An 11,807-nucleotide genomic window follows, 5' to 3' on the forward strand; every position below is an offset into this window, starting at 1 on the left:
ATATGAACTATTTTGTATCCTTAATTCTCTTTGTCTTCAAATTTACAAAAAATCAATAATTCAGTTTACATGCACTAGGTTAAGTCACTTTTTAGGCAGAATACTAACGGTTGAGAATCCTTTATCCGAAATGAAAAAGTATTTCGGATAAGGAATAAGTTGGGATAACGAATCTGTCCTCAGCTGCAGGGCCGGCCCTATAATGGGGCAGACTGGGGCAATTGCCCCAGGCGGCACTTTAGAAGGGGCGGCACTTTGCCGCCCCAAGCGCTTTTTTTTTTTTGAAGCGGAGGAGAGAGAGAGGGGCACCGAGTGGTTTTAGCTTACCCGCTCGGCGCCCCTCTCTCTCTCTCCTCTGCGGCGAGTCTCCCTGTTCGGTCCCGGTGCCGGCTTGTAATGCAGAGCGCCGGAAGTGACGTCAATTTCCGGCGCTCAGCATTACAAGCCGGCACCGTGGCAGAGCAGGGAGACTCGCCGCAGGACTGTTTAAAGGTAAGTACCGGGGGGGGGGTCGTAGATTATGCCGTCGGCGAAGTTTAAAATGCCGCCCCCCCCCCCCCCCCGGCGTCGGCGGGGGGGGGGGGGCGGCGTTTTAAACTTCGCCCCAGGCGGCGTTAAGTCTTCGGCCGGCCCTGCTCAGCTGTATCCACTCCGTTGTTAAGGCTTCCCACCCACGGACCCAGAACTCTTCGTGTATGTTGTTCAGGTTCCCCTGAGCACTTCTGGTCCATAAAAAGGGAGTAGAAGTGCATTGGGACCTCAGTGAGAAACCAGAACAATGGAGCAGACAGCAGGGAGAAGTCAAAAAGGAAAGGATCTACTGACTAGGTCAGACACCTCTTTCCTGCCCACTCCCTGTTAGTATCCCAGAAGTTTCTTTATCTGAAAAAAAATAATCAGATTTCAGATCATTTTGGAAAAGGGTTATTATTATATATATATAATAACAATCGATACACAAGTGTTCATCAAGTATGGCATGTACAAAGGTGATGCACTGTCCCTGCTGCTGTTCTGCATAGACCTGAACCCCGTCAGCCAGCTAATCGCAAAGACTGGATATGAGTACAAGTTCAAGAGTTGAACTACCATCAACCTCCTCCTATACATGAATGACATCAAACTGTGCAAACGAGACACCGGCTCTCTGATCCACCTGACACGGATTTACAGTGAAGACATTGGGATGTCATTTGGACTGGAGAACTGCAGCCGGATTATAGTAAAAAGACAGAAGATATTTCAGACCGATGGAGTAGAACTACCAGCAGAGCACATAGCATACAGACCAGCTACAAGTCCCTTGGTATCCCACAGTCACATAGGAACCTTGACAAGGAGGCATGGAAGGCAGCAACATCCAAGTACTGCCAAAAGATAAGGCAGATCCTGAAGAGCCAGCTCAATGGGAAGAACAAGATCTGTGCCATGAACACATACGCCCTGCCACTTGTCACATACCCTGCCTGCATAGTGAGCTGGACAAAGGAGGACGTGGAGGCTGCAGATGTGAAGACCCAAGTCCAACACTCTGTACACCATGGCTGGACCCAAAGACAGTACTATGTCACGGATAATAGCAGCACAAAAGCAGGCACTAAGCACGAAATCCATAGAAGCAGGCATCTACTGCACCAGACAGGACCCAAGGTGCAGACTGTGTAGAGAGGCTTCTGAGAGTCCACAGGTGGGGTTTTAAGATGCTAGCAGAAACTAGCGTACACTGAACGGCACAACCACATAGATGGCATTGTGTACAAGAACATCAGCACAGAGTGATAGATGTAGTGGTGCCAAGTGACAGCAACATCAGGAAGAACGAATATGAGAAGCTGGAGAAGTACCAGGGCCCGAAAGAAGAACTAGAGAATATGTGAAGAGTGAAGGCCAAAGTAGTCCAAGTGGTCATAGGAGCACTCGGGGATGTGACTCCAGAACAGCAGTGCTATGAACAACTAAGATACTGTGCATAAAACTCTAAGTCCCAGGCCCTGGACCCAAGGTTTAGGAATACACATACCACGTATAGGGGTGAGAAGGGAACTTGATTTTATTGTTTTACATATGCTATTAAGTGTGAGCTGTTTTGAGTTTTCCTTTATATATATTGAACAATAACGATTCCACACACTAAACCTTAGTAATAGTGTTTACAGGTTAAATGAAGTAATCTTTAGGTATTAAAACCAACCTTGAATTAATACCAGCCACCTTCACTTCCTATTCTAAGGACCTGCAGGATTCCCCACATTTATTTATCTCCCTCCTATTGTTAACTTGCTGATTGTTGTTGATTGGTTCAAGCTGCCCTTGTAAGGGCTGAGAAAGGAAATAGGAGAGAACTTTAGGACAATAAATTGATTACATGTGCTACTTATACTAACTAAGACAGAGAGCTAAGTTTCCATTAGGTATACTTTTAAACTAAATATCTCTAATACAATAACATTGATTGCGAAACAGAAAAACGCAATCTATAAGTAGCTTTAATACATGAATTTAGTTATGCTAAAAGCCTTGGTGGTGACCGTTTTCCCACACATTTTAAGTATATAATGACACACATAGTTTATGACTCCTTACTTTTTTTTTTAAAAATCCAATCAAAGCAAAGGTGCTCAAATCTATAAGTAGTTCCTATGATGGAAAAAAGGATAATTTTTTCCAATTTGGGTTTATTTTGTGGCCTAGATACCCCACACACTATAAGCTTTTACATAAGTTGTTCGCTTTGCCAATTAAAACTACAAGCCTGGAGGCAGAAAAATCAATTAAGACATCACTATTAATCCTTTTAACCCATCCAGCAAAAGGTATGTTCAGTACTAATTGCTTTGTGGCTTGTGCAGCCTGCCAGCATATCCCCAAATGAGTAACAGCAGCAGCTAATTGGGATAAAGTCATTCAACATTCCATCTGGAGAACACTAAAAGACAGTCATTATTTTTTACGTAAGCAAACATGTTTTTTTATGTGTATTTAAACCTAGCAGTATTTTACAAGCTTCCGCTGACATATTTAATCAGATAGCCTTTGCCAGTTTTAGATAGCCTTGAATACATATTGCAGAAATATGCTTCCTAGATACAGTGTCTCACAAAAGTGAGTACACCCCTCACATTTTTTTCAATATTTTATTATATCTTTTCATGCAACAACACTGAAGAAATGACACTGTATAACAGTGTAAAATTGCTGTCCCCTCAAAATAACTCAACACACAGCCATTAATGTCTAAACTTTGGCAACAAAAGAGTACAACCCTAAGTGGAAATGTCCAAATTGGGCCCAATGTGTCAATATTTTGTGTGGCCACCATTATTTTCCAGCACTGTCTTAACCCTCTCGGCATGGAGTTCACCAGAGCGTTACAGGTTGCCACTGAAGTCCTCTTCCAGTCCTCCATGACGACATCACGGAGCTGATGGATGTTAGAGACCTTGAGCTCCCCCACCTTCCGTTTGATCATGCCCTACAGATGCTCAATAGGCTTTAGGTCTGGAGAGATGCTTGGCCAGTCCACCACCTTCACCCTCAGCTTCTTTAGCAAGGCAGTGGTCATCTTGGAGGTGTGTTTGGGGTCGTTATGATGTTGGTATACTGCAGCCCAGTCTCCGAAGGGAGGGATAATGCTCTGCTTCATTATGTCACAGTACATGTTGGCATTCATGGTTCCCTCAATGAACTGTAGCTCCCATTGTCGGCAGCTCTCATGCACTCATGCAGGCCATTGGTTGATGGCAGACGAGCCCCTGCTGGCGACCAATAGGGTCAGACTGTTAAACTCCTGGTGCCGTAATTGTCCGGCAGATCCCGCTGGTCTCCCTGTTCTATCATTTATTAACTGATAGAACAGGGAGACCAGTGGTATCTGCCGGGTAAGTTGCAGCATTGGGATTTTAAAAGTCTGTACGAGCGACTCTGTTGGTCGCTCGTACAGACTTTTAGGGTCCTGGTGCTGTAACTTACCCGGCACATCCCACTGGTCTCCCTGTTCTATCAGTTAAATGTCCGTACGAGCGACCAATAAAGTCGTTCGTACAGACATTTACCTGATAGAACAGGGAGACCAGTGGGATGTGCCGGGTAAGTTGCAGCATTGGGGTTTGGGGTCGCTCGTGCAGACTTTTAAAACCCCAATGCTGCAACTTACCCGGCACATCCCACTGTTCTCCCTCCCTGTTTAATTAATTAAATGTCCGTACGAGCGAACAATAAAGTCGCTCGTACGGACATTTAACTAATTGAACAGGGAGGGAGACCAGTGGCATCGGCAGGGTAAGTTGCAGCATTGCGGGTTTTAAAACCCCAATGCTGCAACTTACCCTGCCGATGCCACTGGTCTCCCTCCATGTTCAATTAGTTAGTCTCTGCCGGGTTAAATGTCCGTACGAGCGACCAATAAAGTCGCTCGTACGGACATTTAACTAATTGAACAGGGAGGGAGACCAGTGGCATCGGCAGGGTAAGTTGCAGCATTGGGGTTTTAAAACCGCAATGCTGCAACTTACCCGGCACATCCCACTGGTCTCCCTCCCTGTTCAATTAATTAAATGTCCGTAAGAGAGAACAATAAAGTCGCTCGTACGGACATTTAACTAATTGAACAGGGAGGGAGACCAGTGGCATCTGCAGGGTAAGTTGCAGCATTGGGGCTTTAAAACCTCAATGCTGCAACTTACCCGGCAGATCCCACTGGTCTCCCTCCCTGTTCAATTAGTTAGTGGTTAACTTTATTTTTTAAAGGGTTAAGGGGCCGTGCAAGTGAGCCTATTGGTCGCTTGCACAGCCCTTTAACCTATGGATTTCCGCTCCCGTTAACCCCTTCGATGCTGTGTTAGATAACGCAGCATCGAAGGGGTTAACGGGAGCGGAAATCCATAGGTTCGCTGGCAGGGGTTACAAAGACCGTGCGAGTGAGCCTATTGGTCACCTGCAGGGTCTTCCTCTGGCATCAACCAATTGGTTGATGCCAGAGGAGGTCCCTGTAGGCGACCAATAAGCTCATTCGCACTGCCCTGTAACCCGTGACGGCGAACCTGCGGATTTCCACTTCCGGGAACTGTCGTGAAGCCGCAAAGACAAGGTAAGTTAGAAGAGGGGGGGGGAATGGTAGACGAAGACGAAGACAATCACGAAGATCTTCGTGGTGTGTGTCTTCGCCTACGTTTTACCGCCGCCGTCTTCTCTTCGGCGTGTCTTCGGAACGAACACAAAAACGCACTCTTCGTGTTCGTTTCCATGTTCGCCCGAAGACGAATGCACAAGTCTAGTTGTGGGTTGATTAGGTCCCCACACAAGTGTGGGGACCTGACACAACACCCCCCTGCTGCCTGATCGCTCCATGAGAGCGACAGTGCAGCGTTAACCCCTTCAATGCCGGGTTAATTCCCATTTTGTAAGGGGCTCTGCTGCTGGCAGGCAGACCAGCAACAGCAGGCAGACCAGCAACAGCAAAAACCCCAAAAGCCCTTTGATGACTCCTGTAGACATGGAAGCCTACAGCAGTCATCAAAGAGACTCCCCCTGCAATGGCTGGTCTATAGACCAGCAATTGCGTCCCAGCTGCCAGAGGCAGCTTCAGGGACAGGGGAGAGGGTTCTTCGGTCTCCACATGAGTGTGGAGACCAGCCCCAACCACCCCCCTGGTGGTTCCAGGTCAAATGCTGTTAGTTTAGTAAGTGGGCTGATGATGATCAGATCACTCCTGACCAACTGTTAGTTTAAAAAAAATCCTGGCTCCTAACTTTTTTAGCTGGCGCCTAGATTCACAACAAATTTGTCATGCCCTGGCCTAGATCATCTTTATGTAGAGCAACAATTCTTTTTTTCAGTTCCTCAGAGAGTTCATGAGGTGCCATGTTGAACTTCCAGTGACCAGTGTGAGAGAGATAACACTAAATTGAACACACCTGCTCCCCATTCACACCTGAGACCTTGTAACACTAACGAGTCACGTGACACTGGGAAGGGGAAATGGCTAATTGGGCCCAGTTTGGACATTTCCACTTAGGAGTGCACTCGCTTATGTTGTTATTAATGGCTGTGTGTTGAGTTATTGTGAGGGGACAGCAAATTTACAGTGTTATACAGGCTGTACACTAACTACTTTACATTGTAGCCGAGTGTCATGTCTTCAGCATTGTAACATGAAAAGATATAATAAAATATTTACAAAAATGTGAGGAGTGTACTCACAGGGGCAGTAACGGGATTAAATAAAACAATAGGTTCCCAACCTCCACTATCTATTACTGGCCGAAACCAGTTCCAGGGATGGCCGGGGTAAATGTCTGTAGTAGTGGAACTGGGGGGAAATGGGGGGGGGGCAACATAATAATGCACCATGGGGTAGAGGGGTCTGATATTAAACTAAAACAATGGCGGTCACTCCCTGGTTGCAGATCCTGGCTGTCTGCCGGAGATAATCCCCTCAGCAAGTGATGGGATGATATACTGCTGGGGGTAGCCACAGAAGTCTTTACAAAGTCAGGGCCCATAGTCCATAGGGAGGAAGCTGGCCGTCAGGCCTCTCTAGTGGCCCCAGTGATGGAGGGTTCCATCACATGCCCATATGTGCTTCTTGTTTTATTTCTGATGTAGACAAAACTTTTAAGGTGGCAACCATTATACTGCATTCTGTACTCCTTTAACAAAAGCAGATTATCTGTTGACTATCACAGAAGCACAAAACAATCGGGTTAGCACACTTTTAATGTCCGTGACAGGGCCACTATAGATGAATGCATGTTAAAGTACTCTGAGAGTACTACTGTATAATAAGCATTCTTCCAAAAAGGAGAAAAAAAAACGAAAACACTTACCTAACACAAAAGACCGAACCCTGCTGCTGCAGTTTTCATCCTTCATGGTCTGACTATGAAGAAGCCAATCACTTTCAGGAAAGTGCTACTAACTGAAATCAATTGGAGTATATTTCATATATTTCAACACATGAAGCATTTCCCAAGTCAGTGCTGGAGCTGTTTATCATGTACAAGGATATGTTTTTGATTTTACCCCCAAAAAACTTTATCTGGAAAATATTTGGCTCTATGTGCTTTTGAAAAGATAACAAGCTTTATGTTTATGATATATTTTTCAGTCAGGCAAACATAACTGATGTTAGATTGTATTGATTATGTGGCAAAGCAAGATTATCAACATATAGGTACCCAACTCCAGTATTGCTGTCAATAGTCTCAAATCAGCACTCTTGACAACCAGGCTTATATACAGAATGTAAGCTTCCGAGCAGGGCCCTCTTTTCACCTAATGCATCGATTTGTCTTAGTCTCATCTTGCCATACCCCTTGAATATACGGTATTTGCTCTATTAAAAGACGAGCCCCCAACATTTGAATATTAATTTAGGAAAAAAAGAAAAAATATATATTAATTCACTATTTATTCATATTTAATAAAAACTATGATTGAGAAAAATGAATTTTTTGTTTTTACTTCCTTTTATTTGTCAACCTGGCCCCAGTTATGGACATCTTCTCCCCAGATATGCCTTATACCCCCTTATATGCCACTCTGCCCCCTGAAATGCCTTATACCCCCTATATGCCACTCTGCCTCCCTGATATTCCTTTTACCCCTATATGCCACTCTGCCTCCCTGATATTCGTTTTGACCCCCTATATGCCACTCTGCCTCCCTGATATTCGTTTTGACCCCCTATATGCCACTCTGCCTCCCTGATATTCCGAGCAAATACGGTATGTGTTGTATTATGCGCTGCATAAATTGTTGGCGCTATATAAATAAACGATAATAATAATAATAATTAATAATAATATACAGGTTGTCAGATGTCCCTGATTATGTCCATGAATGTCCTAATTATCAGAACTGCTGATAGCCGCAGATGCACACAGGATAAATAAATTAAAGAGAAGTCTCTGCTTACATTGTAGGCAGACTTGCAAATAACATCATGTGCTCATGGGTGTCCTTGGACAGCTGGATAGTATGCACCAGCAGTGGTTGATTGATGATTGGGCAAAAAATAAATAGCTGTGGCATGTGATAACAGGTACGTCCTACTGGGACGTAATATGTATGAACTGAACAGTAGTTTAAGTGTCAATTTGTTGTTTTACTTTTCATATTTAGGGTACTTGTGATTTCTTTGACCCAGGGCCCTTTTGCTCCTGCATATGTCATTGACTAATATATTTTCACATAACACAGCTAACTTAAAAGTTCAAAATCAAACCAAAACCCCTTAACAGCCTATTGCTAGGCCCAAATTTAGTTCAATATGTTGCTGGGAATTACGAAACAAGGTCACCACTGGAGACACATATAAAAAAAGAGCAACTCTGACTGCAAAATAGTGAAACATAACATTACAACCATGCCACTGGGCTGCATTGCAAGAAACTCTGGCAACAGGCAAAGGCCACACTCTAATAAAAACCTAGGCAATTTCATAGTTTAAAATTGTGCCCCCACATACAAGACACTGCATCTTGATAGAATTAAGGTGGCAGACACAGAACAGAAAGAAGATTTGTAGGGAGAATTTGGGTATATGCACCACAGGAACCAGTGCTTCCCACAAGACTCATCACAGCCATAACTCATTCACATTGATCTTCTTCCAGTATAACTTTGTCTTTAGAGAAAATTTAAAAAAAAAATACACAATTATTTTGTAATTTTTCTTAGGATTCCTGTTACAGGTTGGATGCCACTGCATTAAAAACTATTTATGTTCAACAACATCACCAAGGTAAGTAATATCACACAAATATAGTATTTTTACGTTTTAGGGACAGAAATGCTATGCTATTTTTCAGCTATGACGCAATAGAGTTGTTTGAGTTTGTATTGTGAGGTGTTTACACATTTGACCTCTTTTTTTTTTCACATTGTTATAATTATTTCACTAGAGATCCTCTTGTGATCCCCTTTTATAGACTTTAGTGAACCCGCTTGTAAACATTGTAAGATCTCCCGCTCTAAGCGCTAGAGCACTCGATGTGGCAGCTATCAATTGCACTCAACATTTTCAGTGGTATCCTCCGCTTGCCTCCTTCCTATACAGTTTATAAATAGTGGTTTCAGAGCAAGTGCATACAAAAACAGTTTCTCAAGACTTCAAAAAAGTTCAAATATTTTACGTTTTAAGGCCTAGACATACTTTCTTACAATTATGCAAATGTTGCACGAGCGATTCTGTGTCTCCAACAGATTTTTAGTAAGTACTTAAGTTTTGATATGCTCAAGGTCAGATATATGAACAGTTGTTATTATGCTAATTCTTATGACAGAAACTGTGAACTTACCTGGAGTCTTTTCTAACACGCGCCTTCTCAAATGAGAATCTCGACTGACCAACGTGGTCATATGCTGTAGAGGTTGGTTCTGCAGAAATACCTTCCTTGGCCCCCTTACGTTTACTGTTGTTGAATAAGCCTGACAATGTCTTAAATGGTGATGTCTGCAATGTTTTGGATGTTGAGGCCTGCATGGAATTTGTTGGTGATGCTGGCAATACTCGAAATGTGGGTAGACGCGTAGCATTTTCTCCTTGAGAACTGATGACATCTTGCAATTTGTTAAGCTGGACACATTTGCTTTGAAGCTCTTCTGTAATTTCGGCAATCACCTGAGTCTGTTTGCTAAATTGCTCCTGCAGCTCATGGAGAACCTGCTCTTTATTTTTTAATTCTTCATTCTTCTTCTTCAGTTCTATTTCAAGTTCCCATACTTTACCTTTAACAACATCTCCATTACGGAGCTTGCTACAGGAACCTACAGAGATGTTCACCAGCTGTCCATCTGGCTTTCTTAGCGGCTTAGGTTTCATGGAGCCATTTCCCATTTCTCCTGATGGCCTACAAAAAATGACAAATGTTGTTTAATTAGTTTTCCCTGGTTGACAGTTTGACAGTTGAGTGCTCTTAGAACATTTATCTCCTGTTAAAATTGATATATATTGATTCTTTTAACTCCTTATAGATTTTAAAGAAATCTAAGTCTATTACTTTAGCTATTTCTTGTAAATCATAGTTTTTGGAACCTGATTATATTTTCATAAAGTTTTTGGTTAGCTTCTCTAGTTTGTTATTTTATCATAAAACACTAGACAACTTATTGAAAAAAGGTAAAACAATAATGTGTTTTCATGTGCCTAGCACTTAAAATGGTTATGTGTGACCTGCTAGGGTGCCTCTTTTGTAGTAGGTTAAAATAAATTACTGTTAGAAACATGCCGCTGTTGTTAAGCAAGGCATTTATTCATTGAATGCCTTGAGAATATGCCACCTAATAGATTGTAAACTTATAAGAGCAGATCCTTTGCCTCCTTCTGTACTTGTATGGATTAACATTTGTAAATCTTACTGTTAAAATCCGTTTTACTGATATTTGTAATTTTCACTGTCCCCTATTGCAATAGTGCCACCAACTCTAATATTTCTTTATATGTTTACCATTGCTGTACATTTAGAGTTGCTTTAATTAAATAAGATAATCCAATTTCCGTGATAGTTGCAAAAGGTTAGACATTCCTGGTGGAACAAGCCAAATTGCAAATTATTTAAGTCAATTAGAAGAATGATCAAGAATGTGGCAGCTGCAGTTTAATGTTAATAAATGTAAAATAATGCATTTGGGACGTAAATCCCAAGGCAGAATATAGTACTGGGGCATGTTCTTTCAGTGACAATTCTTTCTAAAGACTTAAAGGTAAGCAAACAATGTAATGAAGTGTCAGAAAAAGCAAGAAGGGCAGGGTTGTATAGCTAAGGGCATTAGTATCCCAAGGAGAGAGGTGGTTCTGCCACGTTACAGATCTCTGGTTAGACTTCACCTAGAGTATTGTGTACAGTTCTGGAGACCCCATCCCCAGAAGGATATTAAAATATTGTTGGAACGCTACTAAAATGGTAAACGGCAGGATAAAAATTATAAGAAAAGAAAGAAAAGAAGAGAAAGGGAGATGTTAAATGCTTAAAGGGATTATTTCAGGGGAGAAATGTTACAACAACAGGTCATAATCTAAAAAAATGAAGTTTTACTTTATTGAGGAGGTGGTAGATAAATTGAACAGTTTACCACCAGAAGAGGTAGAGGCCAATGCAGTGCAGGATCCACCTCTGGGAGCACAAATCGTATATCACAATGGTCTACTACAGCCCTAAAAGCCATAATAAAAATGCACTAAAATACATGATTCTTCATCTAAGTACCAAATAATTCTGCCCCTAAACTAAAACAAAAATGTCTCTTTTGCCACTTTAAATTTTGAGAGCAGCTATACTCGCAATGTTAATAATAATTAAGAAAGGTACTATATGCGGACTGGGCAATATTAGATTGTGAACTAATTAAATGGTAAGTTATGCCATTGTTTACAGGCATCAGGAAACATGGGATGTACTTCTATACTTATGATGAAGAAGTCAGACCAAAAAATATTTTGACATGACTGTTCCTTTATGTCCTATCATAAACATGTCTGTGAGATATTCTGGCACATTTATCTTCCAAAAAAAGGACAGGGCTATTAATCTCACCATAAAGGTTTTTATGCAATTCAGGCGTTTAGCTCCACTGTTTACTAGTCACAATCTGCACCTCCTCTGACAACAACACCTGAGCAGAAATCACCTTGATTTTACGCCCATCTCCTTTTAACATTTCTATGAAATAATAACACAATATATTTAAAACATGTAAACATTTCATTTTTGTGAGCTTATTTTGTCCACCTAACTCTCTGCTTCTTGACTGAAATTAGCCTGACACTATGGTATGGTCATTTTGCCTAGTATCCAGCATTTATTTAT

At 42.0% G+C, this 11,807-nt stretch overlaps 1 protein-coding gene across 1 annotated transcript in view; it reads right to left on the minus strand.

Moving 5' to 3' along the window:
* The window catches only part of LOC149286950 (cGMP-dependent protein kinase 2-like), a 60,812-nt gene extending 50,974 nt beyond the window's left edge, over positions 1-9,838 (minus strand). The window contains exon 1 of the mRNA XM_089493566.1: positions 9,300-9,838. Coding sequence (XP_089349692.1) covers positions 9,300-9,838 — 539 coding nt within the window. The remainder of the gene's footprint in view (positions 1-9,299) is intronic.
* Between the last annotated feature and the right edge of the window lie 1,969 nt (positions 9,839-11,807).

This window comes from Sceloporus occidentalis, unplaced genomic scaffold (genome assembly GCF_023333645.1).
Source record: "Sceloporus occidentalis isolate IW3139 unplaced genomic scaffold, rSceOcc1.0.p SCAF_65, whole genome shotgun sequence".
In the NCBI taxonomy this organism is placed as follows: Eukaryota; Metazoa; Chordata; class Lepidosauria; order Squamata; family Phrynosomatidae; genus Sceloporus; species Sceloporus occidentalis.